Here is a 20,415-nt window from a genome sequence, read left to right on the forward strand (position 1 = left end):
ATGTTGTGGTTGATGGCCCAGTCCACGAATGAGCATTTTCAATAAGCCCCAGGAGGAAAATGCTTCTAGTTCCATTTAATGAGTGGCTTGTTTTTTTCGGTACTAATAAGACTTTGAGGCTATCATTTTTTAAAAAACATGCTGTTTAAAGGAAATCCTGACACACTTAGATATAGTGAAAAAGTCTGCCTTAGGCCGGGTGCAGTGGCTCATGCTTTAATCCCCGCACTTTGGGAGGCCGAGGTGAGTGGATCACCTGAGGTCGGGAGTTCGAGACCAGCCTGGCCAACATGATGAAACCCCATCTCTACTGAAAATACAAAGAAATTAGCTGGGTGTGGTGGTGCCTGCCTGTAATCCCAACTACTCAGGAGGCTGAGGCAGGGGAATTGCTTGAATCTGGGAGGCGGAGGTTGCAGTGAGCCGAGATGGAGCCACTGTACTCCAGCCTGGGCAACAAGAGCAAAACTCTGTCTGAAAAAAAAAAAAAAAAGTCTGTCTTATAGATCTTGTTAAAAGTTAAACAGTATTATTTAGAAATAAGGTTTAGAAATAAGGAGATTTGTTAACCAAAGGGGTAATTGAATAAGAAAAGAAATATATATGTATATATATATGTATTTTTTTTTGAGATAGAGTCTTGCCCTGTTGCCCAGGCTGGAGGGCAGTGGCACAGTCTCAGTTCTCTGCAACCTCTGCTGCTAGGGTTCAAGTGTTTCTCCTGCCTCAGCCTCCCAAGTAAGTGGGATTGCAGGCACTTGCCACCACGCCTGGCTAATTTTTGCATTTTCTTTTTTTTCTTTTTTTAGTAGAGATGGGGTTTCACCATGTTGGCCAGGCTGGTCTTGAGCTCTTGACCTCAGGTGATCCACCCGCTTTGGCCTCCCAAAGTTCTGGGATTACAGATGTGAGCCACAATGCCTGGCCAGAAAAAGATAATTTCTTCTTTTTGCTTTGCCCCTCTCTGATGCCGTGGAGTTGGGGTCATTTGATATGATTTGGAGGTAAAGGTGAGTCAACAGATGTATGCCACAGCATCAAGAATAAGTGGAGGGAGAACATTTCAGGCATTTATTATTTAATTCAACTTTATTTTAACTTCTATGGATTGTGAAAAAGTCTAGTTGGGCCAACAAGCCAATTTTCATTTCCCCCCAAATTCTGAAGCAGAAAAAGAGTTTAAAAAACTTTAATAATATTAAAATTAAACCAATAGACTTTTTTTTTTTTAAAAAAAAAAACAACTTATTTAAAATGTGTCACTCACAGCTTCCCAGGTTATCAGCCCGCCTATCCTCTCTGCCTTCCTTTCTGTCTTCCTGGCTCCCTTCCTCCTTTTTCTCTTTTATGCCTTCTTCCCTCCTCCCTCCCATTGCTATCTTCTGTAAATTTTTATTGAGGTCTTCGGGATGCAAAGAATAAAAGGCATGGCCCCTGCCTTGAAGAAGCTTATGGAGTGACAAATTTGTAAACATTTAAAATACTATGTGATAGTTAATAAAATGGAGATAGATCCAAAATGCAGTGAGAATATGATGGCAGGAACATTTTGGTAAAGGGAGTAGCATGTGATACAGGAGTCCGTGTACTAGGTAGACTTTTTTTCTCATTGGATTAAGGAAATGTCTATGTCATAGCCCAGACAACGAAGCTACTATTCATCTCAGATGTTTCATAAACTTCAAAGACGAAATTTATGCCATAATAAAGTTCCTTTATAGATATAATTTCTTAGATTTATAAGTGCTTTACAAAGTTGCCATTTTATGTGGTTTCTGACTCATAGGAGATGCTGCTTTTCTCGTACTCTTCCTGCATCCAAGGACTAAAGCCAAGAACTAAGTGTATTGAATTTTGGTGGGTAATAAAGGGCTCTAGTATAGCCTGTTGAATACTTAATGACAAAATCCAATTTTTAAGTTTAAAAGGATTCTCTAATTGTATTTTTAGCAATACCCCTTTTTTCAGCTTTATTGAGGTATACTTGACAAATAAAATTGTATCTGTTTAAAGGGTACAACATGTTGATTTGATCCTAAGAATCAACAGCGCATTCTGGGTGGCAAACTCGACTTTTAAGTGTTTATCATATAGTGAATGCTTTAATGATAAATATATTGTGATAAAATATGATGTGTCTTAAAAAAAATCTGGTAACACAAGAAAATCCCTCCCCCTCAACTGGTTTTAGAGCACACAAGTACCTTGCTAATTTACAAATCTGTTCTCCCTTGTAAGATGTGCTAAGTCTTCGTATTTTCTTCTTCTCCACCCCTCTAGCATACATTCCTACTCCGATCTACTTTGGAGCAGTCATTGACACCACCTGCATGCTCTGGCAACAGGAATGTGGTGTGCAGGGTTCTTGCTGGGAGTACAACGTGACATCGTTTCGTTTTGTGTATTTTGGTTTGGCTGCTGGCCTCAAATTCGTTGGGTTTATTTTTATTTTTCTGGCCTGGTACTCCATAAAATATAAGGAGGATGGACTGCAGAGGCGGAGGTGGAGAGAATTCCCCCTGAGCACCGTGAGTGAGAGAGTGGGACACCCCGACAACGCCCGGACTAGATCTTGCCCAGCTTTCAGCACCCAGGGAGAATTCCACGAAGAGACTGGTCTGCAAAAAGGGATCCAGTGCGCAGCACAGACCTACGCGGGGCCCTTCCCAGAAGCAATAAGTTCGTCTGCGGACCCGGGGCCCGAAGAGCGCCCCGCTGCCTTGGAGCCGCCCTCCTGAAGCTGGAAAATGGAAGAATTTAGTTGTGTTGGTTGAGTTGAAAATGGCGGCTTGAGAAACAACTGTGCCTTCTTTTCTTTCTTTCTTTTTTTAACCCCTACAGACACAATCCTCAAACCAACAAAACTCAGTAGACACAGCCGCTATGCATTGAGGGCTGGATACCTCAACAAGACTGAGAGCCTTTCCCCGCTTCTCTCCAACAAGGAGACGCTCAGCTCGATCTGTTCCCATTTCCGTTGTGTTCATTTAAAGCTCGTGCTCCCCTACGGTGTAGGCTGAGGTACACGGTCAGCAAAATCATGGGAAGGGGAATGGCGGTGCATATCATTAACTAACACTCCAAACAAAGGTGAGCTTGCCCAGGACTTGGCATTTCCAAATCAAAGTTTTTAGATATGAACACCTACTGTGAGTTCTGCTACAAAGCACAAATGAATTTGTCTCAACTATGCAATTTGATTGGAAAACTGTATGTGCAGCATGTTACGTTTACTTTCACGGAATAAAGCAGATATTTTCTGAAAAGAGGAAGCTGAACTTTCCATCCAGTACTGTTAATAGCATTTTAAGCCATAGCAGTTATAAATCAGGTAGAACTTTTCAAATGCTTCAGAGGAACCATAGGCATAGTGTGATAGAAGGAACAGCTACTGCGGGTCATAGGACACATTCTCTTTCAGTCTGCCTGCCCCATCCTAAGATAAAGAGGCTGCTGAATCATAAATCTGATAGCTTAAATATAAACTCCAGTATTCTTTCGTAAGGGGCTTTAAAACTAGTGTGCTAAACAATATGGCTAGAAACTGTAATTTGAAATGCATAATAAGGAAAGAAAATGATGGCTTTCTCATCCAAGAAAACTGTTGCAGAAATTTTCTTTAGCTCTACGGGCCCACAAAGTCACTGGGAAAAGTCCCACCTGAGTATTTTAGTTACGTCTTGAAAGCACTGGCAAATCTGTATGGTTTTTTTTCTGGACAGAAAATTGCTGTGGTTGCTCCTGAAAATGAGTACTTATATCAGGAAATCTGTGCCTGGGATATGAAAATCACTTAGAATACGGGAGGAGGGAGATCTGTGTTCTGGACCAGAATATGATCTTAAGTAATTGTTGAAAATTATGTAAAATAAACCAGTCCATCCGAATGAGCCCTACTTTATCAGAAATATTGTTTTACACTACCCTTTGATTCCCTCTTACTGTAAGTTTCTGGCAGTGATTCTGAGAGAGGATTTTTCTGTTCCTAAATGCACTTTGGGTTCATTACCCATCATTCTTTTCAGTACCTGCCAGCACATCACTTTGAAGTAAGCATCATAGAGAATGCTTTCTACATGGCTCTTAAGATAGATGCTTCCTGACGGCGCTAACAGATTGATAGCAAGTTAGCTCATGCGTTCTGGCTGCGAGGGAGTGTAAGGGCCAAATGCTGATACGATTGTGAACTTTTTCTGCCAAGGAGCCTATGGTCATGGAGGGCTAATTAGGGAAATGTTTTTCTCTTCTGGTTTACCCTTCTCCCCAGAAGAGATGTGATTAACAGACTGTTCCGTGATTCAGGCTTCTGCTCTCCATCCTTGCTTGACTGCACAGGTGGAATTGTGCAAATACTCCTGGTTTTAAGGCTGTTTCCCTCTCTTCCTAGGAATGACGTTGGTCAAACAGTTCTCTTGGTTGCATACAGTTTGTGTTAACACTGTTAGACTGAACGATGTCTACAAGGGGTGGAGCTAATGGTCTCAGGGGCTAAGGACTTCCCTCTGGCTCCTGGGCTTGGCTCTCGGGGAGGTGAGGATTCTTGCTTGGTTAAGACTGTAATTGCACTGGTAATTGTCAGACTCTGGCCAATGGGGCATATATTGGAAGTATTCAAAAAATCTTGCTGATTAAGAAAACCTTGCTGATTGAACTAGTGTCTCCTCTGGGGCCTCAGGGTTCCCCTTTACCCTCTATGGGAGAGTTTTGATCCTTTAAAGGAGAAAGTTTCCTTTGGTGTGGGAGTTAAAGATAAGTACGTTGGAGAGGTGTGGTTTTTTTTAATTTTCTTCTGATCATTAAGATACTGCATTGAGAGAATTTTGGTGGGATTGGCACTTTTTCTGGTAGCTAAGATTGCTAGACTCAGCACGGGGTAGTTAGAGAGCCCCCTTACTCCCTTTGCTGCCTTGAACAGTCATCCAGTTTGGCGATCACTGATCAGGTGCCCGGTATCTTCAGGTGTCATATTACCTGATTACCATCTGCCACTCCATAAAATCCTTTGGGATGATTGGGCCAGAACTCAAAGAAACGGGCCTGAAATGTGCACCACAGTGTTAATATTGTGCTTCCTCAAGTATCTGCTCCTTATAAATAGCAGGTATTTCATTAATGTGTTGTTGGTGAATGTAGACTAAGTAGTAAAAATCATGAGAAAATAAAGCTTTGGAATATGTACCAATTAAGAGTGGTTCACAGAATACTTGGGGCTATGGTGGCATCACTGGAATATTACATGGCCAACTGAAGTGACTATTCTGTAGATGATACCATTTGATTGTATATATAGGGTCTTACATGTTTCTTAATAAATTGATCCCATTACTTTATAGTCAGAGCTCCTATTAGAAGTTTTAATGAAGACTCTCCATGATCTTAGGCTCAAATTACTTGTTTTGGAAAAGGTCATCTTGTTCTTTTATAAACTGTAAATTCATATATTATTTAGCTTTAATATGCAAATACAATATCCTTGAGTTCATCCTATTAATTTAGAAACTCCCAAGAGGTAAGATGGGTGGTTGGAGCACATTCTTTGGTTATTTTCATTAGCATTAAGTCCTTATTCTTTATAGGTGGACTTAATTCTTGAAAATATTCAAAAGTAATTCAGAATCAAGGTGTTGGGGATGGAGAGAAAGGAGGAACAGAGAGGAAACAATTTAGCATTTGTTGAGTGTTGACGAGCTGTAGAGCGTTTTGTCAAGCACTTAACATACATCATCATTCATTTTGATCCTCTTAATTACCTTGCAAAGGTTTGATTCTGTTTTTTTTGAGACAGAGTCTTGCTCTGTCACTCGGGCTGGAGTGCAGTGGCTTAATCTCAGCTCACTGCAACCTCCGCTTCCTGGGTTCAAATGATTCTCCTGTTTCAGCCTCCTGAGGAACTGGGATTAAGGTGTGTGCCACCAGACCCAGCTATTTTTTTTCTATTTTTAGTAGAGAGAGGGTTTCACCATGTTGGCCAGGCTGGTCTTGAACTCCTGACCTCAAGTGATCCACCCGCCTCGGCCTCCCAAAGTGCTGGGATTACAGGCATGAGCCACCGTGCCCGGCTGATTTTATTATTTAAAAAAAAACACATATGAAACCAAGGCTCAGAGAGGTAAAAGAACTCATTTAGGATTGTACAGAATGGCCAAGTCAGGATTCAGACATAGATTTCTCTCACTCCATTATTCATTTTTTACACTACGCATTGTATACAATAGCTTTTGGTTAACAAAGGCAAGGTGTGACTACAAAATCGTGAGGTTAAAGCATTTCAATTTTTTTGATATATTACCATTTACGAAGAGTAGAGAGGTTTTTTTTGTGTAAATAAAAAAAACTGTAGGAAAAAACTGTAGGAAACATCTGTAGGAAATATCAAGATTTAATGTTTAACTAGATTTTCAGGGTAAATTTACATTTATTTAGCTAAGTGTTATATTAAAGTTATTTGTCATAACATACCTCAAATATTTATTTATAGTTCATATTTAATACAGAACAAATCCAGTCTTCGTGTTAACATCAGGTCTCGGCAGAGTTTCTGAAATGAAACATTATGAAGAAAGGTAGCTCAGATTTGTTGAATCTGAGCTTTAGGGATTTCGAGTGTATTTTTTTTTTTTATTTTCCTCTTTCAGAATATTAACATCTCCATTAGTTTTTTGATGAATATGAGTTTTAAGATTCCTAATAAGGGTTTTAAATGAACACACATAAAATACATATCAAACCACTGATCCCGATTGTTCCCTTTAGTCGCTGTGACATTGTTACCTTTAGTGGCACGCACTTGGAAATGTCAGCCTTCAGAGAAGGGGGAGTTACCTGGATTAAGTCCTCATGGATGTCATGGTGGTCCTCCATGTTCACCAACCACCAAGAAAATTCTTCTTCAGTCCACAATTCCAGCTTGTGCTCTTTGGTGGACTTGGAGCCAGAAAGTGTCTTTTTGGCCCTGTTTTGTAGAAACCGTGCATGTACCAAAGAGAAACTTCAGAGTTTGGATGGAGCTGAAGCATTGATGGGAATTCCCTAGTGCACCCAGGAGCAGGAGGCAAGCTCAAGCCTCGGGTGGTAGCTGATTATATTTTGTGATCGTGTATGTACTTAGAACATCCAGAGATGACACAGCACATGAATATAACTATTGATATGTAGGTGCATACTGAGTATTCTAAGTAGCAGATAGATACCAAAATACTGTATAAACCCAGAATTGCCTAAACTGCAGGTTTGCTAGTTCTCTGTTATACAGACCAGTAGGTAGCCTTCCCACACATTTGTGTTTTCTCTTCCGTAATGAGAGAGTGCCGCGGCTGGCAGGCAAAGGTAGTTGCCTCGTGCACTTCATCTTTTTGTCTTTTTCTCTTCTTCATCTTTTGGGATGCTGCTGGCTGTATCTGTCCCAAACTTCTTGTTGCATTAGAATCAGATCTGTGTATGTCTGAGGAGGTTTTATTTTAAAGACTTCATTTTTACTCAGCTCTAGGAAGGGTCAAATACAACAACAACAACAACAACAACAACAACAACAACAACAGAAAACAAAAAACCCTCCCTAGATGTTTGCTTTTGCAACATTAAAAAAAATGCCTTGGTGCTAAAAAGTATTTAATGATGCATGTTCACCACTAAAAAGCGCCACTGAATTCACAGTATTTCACTGCTAAGGGGCTGCATGTACTTTATGTTTGGAAATCTGAAGAATTTTCCAGAAAACAAGCATCCATTACTCCCATTTCAACAGTTACCCCATGAACTCTATGCTGCAAAAATGAAGTGTGTAAGGGGGGATACTTTTCTATGGAATACTCAGTGCTTTTGATATTTATTTTAGCAAGAATAATCAGATGCCAAAAATAATTTCAGAGAGAGGTAGGAAAAATATTTCAGATAACCTTTTCTTATTTCTTCTCGTATTTTTAACATTGGGGTTTTGAAGGTGTTATCTTTTCTGGTATCCTATCATTACATCTTAAAATTGAAGGAGAAAATATTATTGAAAACTAAAGTAATTGCAGGGACACATTAAACCAAAGGGGTGAACAAAAGAGGTTTAAAGTTTGTATCTAGAAATGAAAAATAAGAATCATTGGTAAGACTAGTACCAATTGTTGGCAATTGGTAATTGATAATTGGTAAGAGTAGTACCAAATAGTGGGCATTTTTCTTAAAACACATACCTCTACCCCAAACCCCAAATGTTAATTTAGAATCATGAAACAGGCAGGTCAGGCTCTGACTCTTTTGTTTAAGGAAATGTAATACTGTGTCAACTAAACTGGCATTAGGTTCTTAGTGGAGTGTGTGTTCTGTGTGTGTGTTCTGTGTGTGTGTGTGTGTGTGTGTGTGTGTTTTGTGTAGAGGTATGTTTGTGATGAAAGGTTGTTTTGCATTGTTGCATAAAGAAGTTTGATTTTGTGATTTTTAAAATGATATTTATTTGGAGACTTCTTAAGGTAATTTAAAAGATGCATAATTTCCATGTGTTTAATGAAATCTGTTGTCGATGTACTAATAAATCTTGGTTTACAGCATCTTGAATACTTGATTATTGAAAATTAAGAAAAAAGTTAAAAATGAATAAAGTGTGTTGGACTGAAATGAAATTGTTTCTAGAACTTTGTTGTTTGAAGGGATGAAGCAATGTGACCAATGCGATTGTCCACCCCTCCTACATCATTAGCTCCTTACCTAACTGTTATCTCTACATTGAAGCAGAATGTTCTATGTGTAAAGTTTTAGGAGTATAGTTTTAAGAGCCATAGCATGTTTTTTTTTTATTGAGTCTCCAAAGAGAATAATTTTAAGTAATTCATCACTTAACCTATTGAAATTCAAAACAGACTTTCAGAACACAGAGCTATGTACCTTGAATGTGATTTGTTAAATTATACTTAAATAACATATTAACCCTCAAATCTCAATGGCTTCATAACACACAGGTCTGTTTCTCGTTCACTTACGTATCTATTATGGCTCTGTTCCACATAGTCTTTCAGGGATCCAGGCTGACAGAGGCTCCACCATCTTGAAGTGGCACCACCTGGAAACTTCATCGTTCATCTTGGTTGCTGGGGCAAAGAAAGGAAGTGCCCAGAGTATGGCAAAAGAGCTTTTCTCTTTCTCAGCCTGGAAGTGCCATGTGTCTATTCCCCCATTTCATTGGCCCTAAGTAGTCTCATGGCTCTGCCTAACAGCCTGAGGTCCTGAAAATATAGAGGAGTAAATGGTAAGAATTCAGTGGGTATAATTCTTTGCCACGTGGTTGACTTTGATAGGTTAAGAATAATTTCCCAAGAAGTCCAACTCATTATTCCAAAAACTGGAATAATTTCTAAAGGCATGAATATCAAAACTTGGTCAACAAAACACTGAAAAGCTCCCTTCCTCCTGTCTCCTCGTTTGCTACTGAATAGCAAACTAATCATTCATTGCTAAAGTGGCCAGAAGCCAGTGCTCTGAGACAAGAGTAAGAAACTTGCACATGTACTCCTGAACTTAAAAGTTAACTTAGAAAGAAGAACTTGAGCTCAGATCCACTTAGGGAGAAAAAATCCCCTGGATCTGGAGGTCTCTGCTGACTAGCAGCAGAGTTTTCTAAACACAATGGCATCTAAAACTTTGGGGTGAGAGGTGGAAGGAGGTAAGGGAGTCATAACTCATGGACTGAAGCACAACGTGGGTGTATTTAGAATCCTGCCTTGAGCACTTTGTAGGTGGGAAGCAGCATAACTGATTTCCACTTTTCATTCCCTCATCCCACTGCTCATCTAAAGGGTTGCAGTGGCCTAAGCTACATGAGTTATTGGGGGAGGGGAGTATAGGCGTCAGTGTTGACCTCCCCCCATGGCTTTCTGCATTCATCAAGGCAGCCATTTATGCAAAGAGCAAGTAGTAACCCCTGCCTGAATCTACCATCTTCTGCTCAATTATGTGTGCATAAGTTAGGCAAAAGGATCTCTGTTAAATTTCTTAAATTTCCCACACTTTCGGCATATAGGTAGATCTCTGTTCGGTATTGGGCTTCTTATTTTTATTTATTTTTTTCTCTCAACATTTTATTTTTATTTATTTTTTATTATACTTTAAGTTTTAGTGTACATGTGCACAACATGCAGGTTAGTTACATATGTATACATGTGCCATGTTGGTGTGCTGCACCCATTAACTCATCATTTAATATTAGGTATATCTCCTAATGCTATCCCTCCCCCTTCCCCTCACCCCACAACAGTCCCCGGAGTGTGATGTTCCCCTTCCTGTGTCCATGAGTTCTCATTGTTCAATTCCCACCTATGAGTGAGAACATGCGGTGTTTGGTTTTTTTGTCCTTGCAATAGTTTACTGAGAATGATGATTTCCAGCTTCATCCATGTCCCTACAAAGGACATGAACTCATCCTTTTTTATGGTTGCGTAGTATTCCATGGTGTATATGTGCCACATTTTCTTAATCCAGTCTATCATTGATGGACATTTGGGTTGGTTCCAAGTCTTTGCTATTGTGAATAGTGCCGCAATAAACATACGTGTGCATGTGTCTTTATAGCAGCATGATTTATAGTCCTTTGGGTATATACCCAGTAATGGGATGGCTGGGTCAAATGGTATTTCTAGTTCTAGATCCCTGAGGAATCGCCACACTGACTTCCACAATGGTTGAACTAGTTTACAGTCCCACCAACAGTGTAAAAGTGTTCCTATTTCTCCACATCCTCTCCAGCACCTGTTGTTTCCTGACTTTTTAATGATGGCCATTCTAACTGGTGTGAGATGGTATCTCATTGTGGTTTTGATTTGCATTTCTCTGATGGCCAGTGATGAGGAACATTTTTTCATGTGTCTGTTGGCTGCATAAATGTCTTCTTTTGAGAAGTGTCTGTTCATATCCTTCACCCACTTTTTGATGGGGTTGTTTGTTTTTTTCTTGTAAATTTGTTTGAGTTCATTATAGATTCTGGATATTAGCCCTTTGTCAGATGAGTAGATTGCAAAAATTTTCTCCCATTCTGTAGGTTGTCTGTTCACTCTGATGGTTGTTTCTTTTGCTGTGCTGAAGCTCTTTAGTTTAGTTAGCTCCCATTTGTCAATTTTGGCTTTTGTTGCCATTGCTTTTGATGTTTTAGACATGAAGTCCTTGGGTATTGGGCTTTTTAAATAGGCACATTAGAAAATGTTTCTTTTTAAGAAATGAGGAGGGGGAAAGGTTATGAACATGGTCACTTGTCTTCCTTGCTTTAGCACCAGACTTCGTACAACCTCAGTGTTTTAAGAGCTGTTAAAAAGCATCCAGTTCCGCTCTTCTTTGCAAAATTGCCAGCTAGGCAGAGATGGCCTCTGTTGCTTCAGTGTATGGGAGCTAAAAAACATTTTTAATTGCACAAAGACTTTGGAAAGCAGGGAGATCGATATTCAGTGCTCACTTTTGAATTGAAACGTCAAAGTTTGATGCAGTTCCAATTTAAAATACCAACATAAATCAGAAGCAAGCAAAAACTGTTCTTTCGCCTGCTGGAATGCTAAGATCCTAAGCACTGAAGAAAGGGCAAGCCTGCCATGGATCAAGCTGTTCTAGTTGTGCGCTGCTGCTTCAGAAATCAAAGGAGCTGCTTTGCAGGCGTAGGTCCTGGAGCCAAGCAAAGATGTCTTTAGTTGAACTAGACTGCCACCTAGTGGTCATTTTGGAAAACACCTGCTAATCTCGTGTCTTCCAGTTCCTGGGCTTGATGCTCTTAGTGATGGGGAAACAGATTAGGGTGGCGAGGTCGGTCCATGACCCCTCTCCTGCTGAAACTTACTAGAGGTTGGGTTGGTTCCGCTCTAGTTCTGAGTCATCCGCCCTGTTGGGGCTGGAAAGGGGGGAAAGGTCAGGGAAGGAATGGGGAGCCCGGTGGTGGATGCAGATTCTGGACCTGAGTGCCAGAAGGAGGCCCACTGATAGGAGGACCAGGAAATTCAGGCAGAAGGCAATACCTTCGCCAGCTGAAGAGTGAGGTAGTGCGGATTCCTTTGTCCCCTATCTTTCTGTAGTGCTTCCCCCAACATGAGGGCTCAGGGATTCTGTGGTCTCCACAGAGAAAATTTGATTTTTAAAAGTCATTCTCTCTACTTACTTCAAACAGCAGTGGGGTCACTACAAGGCCCAAGGTACTGTGCTGGCAACGTGCTCAGTGTCAACAACACCACTGAGAGAAAGGTGAGTTAACGAGACCACAACCAACGATGGTCACATGAGGGGCAGTTTCTTGGTCAGCAGTGGGGAAGGGTGAGGTGATACGTGTGGCCGGTGATTGTTCTGCCATTGGCCGCAGACTTGGTACAACAGCAGCATTTTCTTACTGGGAAGAGAGTGTCAAATAGGGGAGATAGTAGTTCCAGGGGTCGGTGAGTCCAGGAAAGTGTACACAAAAGGAAAAGGTAACTTTTGAACTGATATGGGAATTAAAGGATGGACAAGATTTCTCCAGGTTGAGGTGGGGCTGGGGGTAGATATTATAAACAGGAGGGGAAAGAGAAGTGGAAGTTCCGGCCTGGGAAGGCGGCGCTAACCCAGGAGCAGCTGAGAGACAGGTGAGGCAGGGCGGGAGCAGGAGCGGGAGCCCGAGCTGGCTGGGAGGCTGGGGCTTCTTGTGGCTTAGAGTCCAGAACACGGAGGGCATCGGGAAGCACTGAAGGCCTCTGAGCAGGAGGCTGAGATCTGAGCCAAGGCGGTGGAAGACTCACCAGGCAGTGAGTGTGGGATGTACTGGGCGTTGGGAGGGGGAGGAGGTGGGAAAGGGGCTTGGGGACTATCGCAGCTTTCACAGCAGCTTCTGTGAATCCTGGGGGCCTAAAAGCCCCAGGTGTTAGGGCATAGTCAGGTATTACTTGCTTAATGAATACCTAATTTAATTATCAACTGAAGGTCTTTGTTTTCTGTTAAATACATTTCAGAAATATCAGGCAGAATTGGACTAATTTGGGGAACGGAGGGTTTTAAACGAGCTCTGAAAAATAAGTTTTTAAAACACTTAAAAAAAAAAAAGCCAACATATTTAGATATATTTGGCCAAGGGATGGAGTATATTCATTCCTTCTCTCTGTACCAAAACTGCACATGCTGACGATCATATGTTTGTTTGGTTATTTTTAAAAGGCCAGAAGGAGCTCAGAAATAATCTCATTTGGGTAGGGACAATTGGTTTTTGTCTCGCACACCAATGCTTATTCAACAGCAGAGCTGGCTGGAGAAGTAGTTGGCTGTGTTGAGAAGGCCCGTAAGGCCACAAATGCTCTAGCTTAATGGACAAGCATCCCATTGGATTAGCAATGTCTTCCCTGGGGATATTTTGGGAAAAGAAGTCACATATGCTATGTATTTGCCATCCTTGACCCAAATCTCTTATTTTACAGTGGAGAAAGCTGTTTTAGAGAGGTTTGTGTGACTTTTCCACACTCACAGAAATAGTAAAAAGTAGTGTCTGAAGCTGACTTGGGTCTTGTTGAGTTTCATGTTCGTAGTTCTTTCCACTAGTCCTTGCAGATGTGGCCCCCGATGCCCTCTCTCCCCCGTTCTGGTAAGTGTGTGTGTGTGTGTGTGTGTGTGTGGCGCTGTGTGCTTGTGTGCCCCACACTCACTTGTGTATGTGCATACGAGTTTAAATGGAGAAAGTGGAGAGGCCTGGCCTCTGAGAGATCTCTTCCTCTTTTACGTCTAGGGAAGTCACTCAGCTCTTCCGAGCCTCAGCTTCCTGGCAGATCAAATGAGGCTAGCTGGGCAGCCAATCTCTAAGGGCCTTTCAAGATCCGATAAACAGCTCTGGGAGACGTGCAGTCTCTCTCATGTCCTTGCCACATAGTAGATACTCCATATGCAGCTATTGAATGGAACTAAAATGCATTTTTCTCCAGGATGGCAATATTTGACTCAGGCACATTTTACAGACAAGAGCAAGGAGCAAGGCACCAAGATGCGCCTTTGGACAACAATGCTTTATCTTAGACTGTGTTCTCTTGAAAACTTGGTTTCCTCAATTATCCAGGGGTTGGATTGGTAGGTCCCCTGACCCTTTGCTTTCTTTTTTTCTTCTTCTTCTTCTTTATTTTTAACCTTCTGATCTCTGGACATTTCACAGATTTTTAGCCCCTCAACCTGAAGGCTAAATTTCTTCAGGAGATTTGGAACAGACAGAAGGAAGTATATGGAATTTGTGTATCAGAAAACTTGAGATCTTGAAGGGTGTTTAGGTTTCCACCCAAGTTCGTGGTTCCCGAAGAACCCACACTGCCTTCAGTGGGTCTGTTCCCTTGGTTTTGAAAAATTCCATTTTACTGCCCAGAACCATTTTTGGTTCTGCCCAGACCTAATTTGCAGGACCCCAGTGGAAAATGAAAATGTGGGGCCCCTTGTTAAAAAATTATTAAGGATTTCAAGGTGGTGACATCAGAGCATTAAACCAAGTGCTGGCCCTTTGTGCCCATCTAGGTTGCCTGCCGGGAAAGCTACCTCCGCGCTGCCTCTGCTGCCTCCCCCAAGACAGCAATGAGGTAAATCCGTGGTGAAGTCATTAATCTGAGAATGTTCTATAACACAATGACTTCAGCTCTGTTTTATAAGTTTGGCTAGTATTCAATCATGTATATAGAGATGAGGACTCAATTTTACTTGCAAGAAATGGGTGTACCACAAAAACTTGGTTAAGTTCATTTCTCTGAAACAGAAAAAAGTTTAAACACCTTTTATTTGAAGAAATATTGCTTCTAGACTTTCCTGAAGCCAGAATTGTTCTATAAAAGTATCATGGAATATTATACATGATTAAAAAACAGAGTATGCTTCCTAATAACTTGAAACTTTTTTACAAAGCACATCATTCATGATCATAAATATGTTTGTTCTGTCATCTCACCGATGATACACACATCAGGTATGTACAGAGTCTATGATAAAGATTTAAAGTCAACGAAAAGATTCAGCTATAACATATTAAATTTTCTTTAAAAGAGTTTACCATAAACACTTAAAGAAAACATAATTTATCTAAGCACTTGAATTATCTAAAAATAAGAAGAAAACCTCTTTTAGGGTAAGCAAAAACACATCATCTTGGGAAGCTGGATAGGAGACTACTGATGACTCAGTGAGGTAATCCTTTAGCTGGTATTTAAAAACCTAATACACAACAAGAATATTTTCAAGAATATCGATTTTCAAAAGCAATTTTGAACTATGTCTTTAAAAGATATCAGAACTTGGTGAAGGCCTCACAAATAATCATAGAACACAATGTTAAGAAATTAACTTCCCTTGTGGTATGTTGAAATTGTGGAACATTCATGATTTTCTTTTATTGAGAAGTTCTTGGTGTAAATTCAAAACTAGTCATATTTTGTCAACATTTAAGCTTCTTAGCCATGCCAAGAAAACCAAATAAAGATGAAAATAAAAGGTCTTTAGATCTTTGTCTCCTGTCAAGAAAATAACCCAAAATACAGCAATCTTAAAGGTATGATGTATGAAGAACGCTTTGAGGCTAGGCACAGAGAGAGCAGGCACTCTTCATTTTGTTTACTTATTTATTTATTTTCACCACCAACATTATTAGCCATGCCTTTCTGCTAATCGATTTTAGCAAGTCGAGGTAAAACACATGCAACATTTTCTGGCAAAAGCTTAATGTCAAACAATATGTGATCCATACTGTGTGTCGTCCTTGGGGGTTTATTTGACTTTGTCACAATGACAGCCAACAGTGAGACTGAGAAGCCTGTAAAAATAAAAAAATAAGACTAATCAAATAGACATGGCATTTTAATCTCAAAGTGCAAAATCATCTAACTGAAAATGACGGCATTGAAAAATTCCAGTGGTTAAAAATGAATCAAAACTTCATTACTCAGGCAGTGGAAGTGTGTTGAAAGATTTACCAGGGATGTCAAGTTTAGACACTCAGAAAGGCACCATTCTAGCCATTTTGATTGGATAACATGTATATACTTATGTCCCTATGATATTCAAAAGATAATACTGTTTTAGTACAAAACAAACAAACGAGCAAAAAATCAAAACCAAACCAACGCAAATATCCCCAGCCTTTCTTTCTACTCTTGGCAGATAGTAAATTATAACGATGAGTCTCCGTGTGCACACTGCTTGCTCACATGCTCACTAGCTTCTACTGCACAAAGGTACCCAGGGTAGCTTGGAATGTTGGTGGCTATGATTACCTTTATTAGTTTACAAACAAAAAGGTTAAAAAGAAATACTGTGTTTAGGGTAAGGTAACAATTTCATCTAATCAGAGGAGAGTGAAGAGGAGGCGCTGCCTTCTAGGTGCTGTGACTTCTCCTTTTCCTGATTCTTCTCCACCTTGGTCAACATCTTCCCCACTATGCTGGAATTACTTAGGTGTTCTGCGGTGGCCATGGTGAACATCTGATGAACTGAAATTCCATCGGAATGCACAGAAAGATACAGCTGATCTTCAAAAATGTCCTTTCCAGGACCACCATCCTGGGGAAGTTCTTTTGGGTGCCTGCGAATGGGCTGCAGCCTGGGGCTGGGCCTCAGCTCTAGCTCTGTCATGCCATCGCCACTGAAATCGGTTTCCAGATGGTTGGTCCCTTCATGCCCTATCCATTTTTCAGTTTTTCTCCAGTGTTCAGAATTCAAACGATTAACTTCTGGAATGTCGTTATTCCATTCAAGTTTACTCTCTGGACTTAATGTTGGTCGGTTCAAATGCAGGGTTCGAAGGTCGGCTGGCAAGGTCAAATGAGGTGTTTTCCCAACCGTATGCCTGGGGTCTTCATCTGAGTCAGCAGAGGTCATTTCCACTGACACAGAGCGCTCAGCAGAGACAACCAGGAACCCGTCACTTTGAGCAGTTTGAGTCTTATTTGTTTTATTTTGCTCATAGTGACTCTTCAGCAGTGCAAATACTCTATCTACATCCTTCAAGTAATTAGTCCAGTCCACCAGACTAAGTCTGTAGTTTTGTCTGTACTCATAGATGTTTTCATTCACACTGTGTAGCTCCTCTAGGCCTTGCCAGTTGATGTCTGCAGTGAGATGGGGCTGATTAACCTTCCCATCCATCCCATAACTGTCCTCTGTGAAAAGAGAGAAGAAGGTGAATCATTAGTGGAGAAAAGGCTTTCTATTTATCTGGACAAGCAACGTACATTGTTTTTACAGAGTTAATCAATGAAAAATATGACACTCAAAAGCATTTTCCCCTAGTCATTTGTTATCACAGAGTGGGCTTAGGTTACAGGTGATTAAACAACAGAAAATTGGGGAAAAAAAAGATCACATTCGTGAAAACATCTACGACTAAGCATGGTTAGTGCTGAAAATGACACAGTCCTTTCAGCCAGAGGATTTGGGTTTCACTCCTGGCCCCACTCAAATCAACTTTGCAACCAGAAGAGCATGTGAGTGAGTCCCTCTGAGTCTTGCTCCCTCATCTGTCAAGTGTAGAAATAGTTGTATGATAAAATCATTACTACTTATAAGGTTGCTGGGTGAATGATAAATTTGAAAGTATTTGAATGTAATAGGCAATACTTAGTATGATATTTTTATTTTTTATTCCCTAACACTCAGTATAAAAGCAAATCTGAATGCAATTAAGCTCTTCAAATCAAATGCCTGGATTTATTTCTTTGATTGTTGTTTTTGCCCTGAAAGTTCTATGTCCTAGATAAATGTGTGCCTTAGATAACTGAATGACTTTCTGATATGCAAAGAAGGCACTAGCTTTCTCTCTCTCAGATCTTTCTAGATCTCCAGGATGACTGTAGCCCTGCAGGAAGTAACACTTGTTCTCGAGTCATGCCTAAGTACCATTTGGAAAGAGGTGGCCTAGATGAGTGCAGTGACCACCCATAAAGCCACACGGACCAGCAAGAAGAATAAGCAAAACTACACCAAACCCACAACCTCAGTGTAGCTAGAAGATAGAGAATCCTACAATCTTCAGATCACCTGTAAATAAAAAAAGTTAACACCAAATCCCAGCAGAGCTGAATGTCACACTGTGGCCACAAGCTCTGGGAAAACAGTATGGAAGAGAGAAGAGGGAAGTGTCAGTGGAGTCAAAGATTGATTGGAGGCTGTTGGTGGAAAGAACGTCAATCTTTTGCATAAAATACTGTAAAGATCCCTGGAGCCACAGCACTGACAATGAGGATGGGATCCCTAAGTCCCAGCCTTGTGCCTGTGCACGATTCAAGGCAGCAGTCTGGGAGGCATTGCTTCGGGCAGAAAAGGACACAAAGGAAGAGAGACGGGAGAAACACCCATTGGAAACTGGGTGGTAAAACAAGGAGGAAGCAAAAGGTAGGAAATTTCAGGTCTTGCAAGAAAAAAGAGATACGAAAAGTTGGAAGACACACAACCTCTCTCACTTTCACTCCCAAATAATAATAAAATAAAAAGGTAAAGAGGAAGTATACTTAGTTACACTCACAGAAAAGAATTCTCTTAAACTAGGAGGCTTGTAAATAGTATAAATCCATGAAATAAAAGCAACCTAAATCTGTATCAAATTACTATAAAAGAAAGTAGAACAATGAGATACCATCTCATGCCAGTCAGAATGGTGATTATTAAAATGTCAAGAAACAACAGATGCTGGCAAGGTTGTGGAGAAGTAGGAACGCTTTCACACTGATGGTAGGAGCGTAAATTAGTTCAACCATTGTGGAAGATAGTGTGGCGATTCCTCAAAGATTTAGAACCAGAAATACCATTTGACCCAGCAATCCCATTACTGGGTATATACTCAAAGGAATATAAATCATTCTATTATAAAGACATATGCACGCGTATGTTCATTGCAACACTATTCACAATAGCAAAGACATGGAATCAACCCAAATGCCCATCAGTGATAGACTGGATAAAGAAAATGTGGCACATATATACCATGGAATACTATGCAGCCATAAAAAGGAATGAGGTCATTTCCTTTGCAGGGACATGGATGAAGCTAGAAGCCATTATCTTCAGCAAACTAACACAAGAACAGAAAACCAAACACTGCATGTTCTCACTTATAAGTGAGAGCTGAACATTGAGAACACATGGACACAGGAAGGGGAACTATATAACACTGGGGCCTGTTGTGGGGTTGTCAGGAGAAAGAGAGCATCAGGGAAAATAGCTAATGCATGCTGGGCTTAATACCTAAGTGATGGGTTGAGAGGTGCAGCAAACCACCATAGTACACATTTACCTATGTAACAAACCTGCACATCCTGCACATGTATCCCAGAACTTAAAAAAATAAAATAAACAACAACAACAGCAACAAAAATAAAGTGGAAAACGGGAATTTAAAAAAACCTCTTAAGAAAATGCCCCTGGCAAAATAAACTATAAAGTGCAGAAAACCACAACACACCAGTGCTGTGTGAGTGAAATGTTCTCAATCAAGCATCTGAGGATGGAAAAGCCACCTGAAATCAGAAATTAAAATATGAACCTAGCATCTCACATCCAGTGCAGCTCTTCTTCAAGTTCCGAGGCTATAAAGGAACAGTTTGAAACACATAAGAATGCAGGGGATACTGTGCACATCAGCTGTTCTTCAGCAGTCTTCCAGAGGATGTGACTCGTTCGTCCAAGAAATCACTGGGCAAATATAGAGGGTGCGCATTTAATAGATTTATCAGATCTAGGATAAAAATAAAGGTAGAAGAAGTGTGAAAAAATAATATATGCATTTTATAGGACACGCTAGAAATAATGCAACTAAAAATGTGAGAGGGAGCACAGACCAAAGAGAATAAGCTCATTCAGTATGATTCAGGTAATAGTTGGGAGTGAAAGAAGGCCATTAAAAACTGTCTAATGAGATAATGAAAGGTTAAATAAGATAACAGGGACTTAGGCTGGGCATGGTGCCTCGCGCCTCTAATCCCAGAACTTTGGGGGGGATGAGGCGGGTGAATCACTTGAGGTCAGGAGTTTGAGACCAGCCTGGCCAACATGGTGAAACCCCATCTCTATTAAAAATACCAAAAAAGAAAAAACACAAAACAGGGATTAAGGGCATTAAAAATGTATAAGTACAAGGACAATTACCAAAAGAGCAACTATCTTGATAAAGAAGAAATTATAGAAGATGCAATGAGAAATATATAGAAACACAATAGGTGGTATCAGTCCAAGGGAGCAAGAATAAATAAGAATATGTATTGGAGTATTACTGGAACCATCAAGTGGACCTTTTGGTGTGCTCCCTTGTGGTAGCCACTGGGGCTCATAAAATGAGTGGGCATGGGGGGGGTGCTGCAGCCATGCAGAGATGGGCTAAGTCTGGACCTATTATTCCTCTTGCACTCTCAGACATATAATGCCAAAAAGACAGTCAGATACTGCAGATGGCTATGGGGCAGATTCCCCTGGGGTAGGCACCCCGCACATAGC

The 20,415-nt window shown here is 40.6% G+C and overlaps 2 protein-coding genes across 10 annotated transcripts in view; one reads left to right on the forward strand and one right to left on the reverse strand.

Moving 5' to 3' along the window:
* SLCO5A1 (solute carrier organic anion transporter family member 5A1) overlaps positions 1 to 7,525 on the forward strand; it is a 160,022-nt gene extending 152,497 nt beyond the window's left edge. For 2 of the 3 annotated variants that reach the window (XM_032759602.2, XM_032759603.2), the window contains one exon: positions 2,281 to 7,525. In XM_032759602.2, the coding sequence (XP_032615493.1) occupies positions 2,281 to 2,738 (458 nt within the window). In that variant the 3' untranslated portion in view covers positions 2,739 to 7,525. The remainder of the gene's footprint in view (positions 1 to 2,280) is intronic. The other variant, XM_058444088.1, reaches the window with a different exon arrangement.
* An 8,661-nt stretch (positions 7,526 to 16,186) lies between these two features.
* Positions 16,187 to 20,415, reverse strand: part of SULF1 (sulfatase 1) — a 201,515-nt gene continuing 197,286 nt past the window's right edge. For 4 of the 7 annotated variants that reach the window (XM_058444278.1, XM_032759604.2, XM_058444279.1 and 1 more), the window contains one exon: positions 16,187 to 17,090. In XM_058444278.1, coding sequence (XP_058300261.1) covers positions 16,273 to 17,090 — 818 coding nt within the window. In that variant the 3' untranslated portion in view covers positions 16,187 to 16,272. The remainder of the gene's footprint in view (positions 17,091 to 20,415) is intronic. The other 3 variants (XM_058444287.1, XM_058444286.1, XR_009214906.1) reach the window with 3 other exon arrangements.

Source organism: Hylobates moloch, unplaced genomic scaffold (genome assembly GCF_009828535.3).
Source record: "Hylobates moloch isolate HMO894 unplaced genomic scaffold, HMol_V3 SCAFFOLD_9, whole genome shotgun sequence".
Classification (NCBI taxonomy): Eukaryota; Metazoa; Chordata; class Mammalia; order Primates; family Hylobatidae; genus Hylobates; species Hylobates moloch.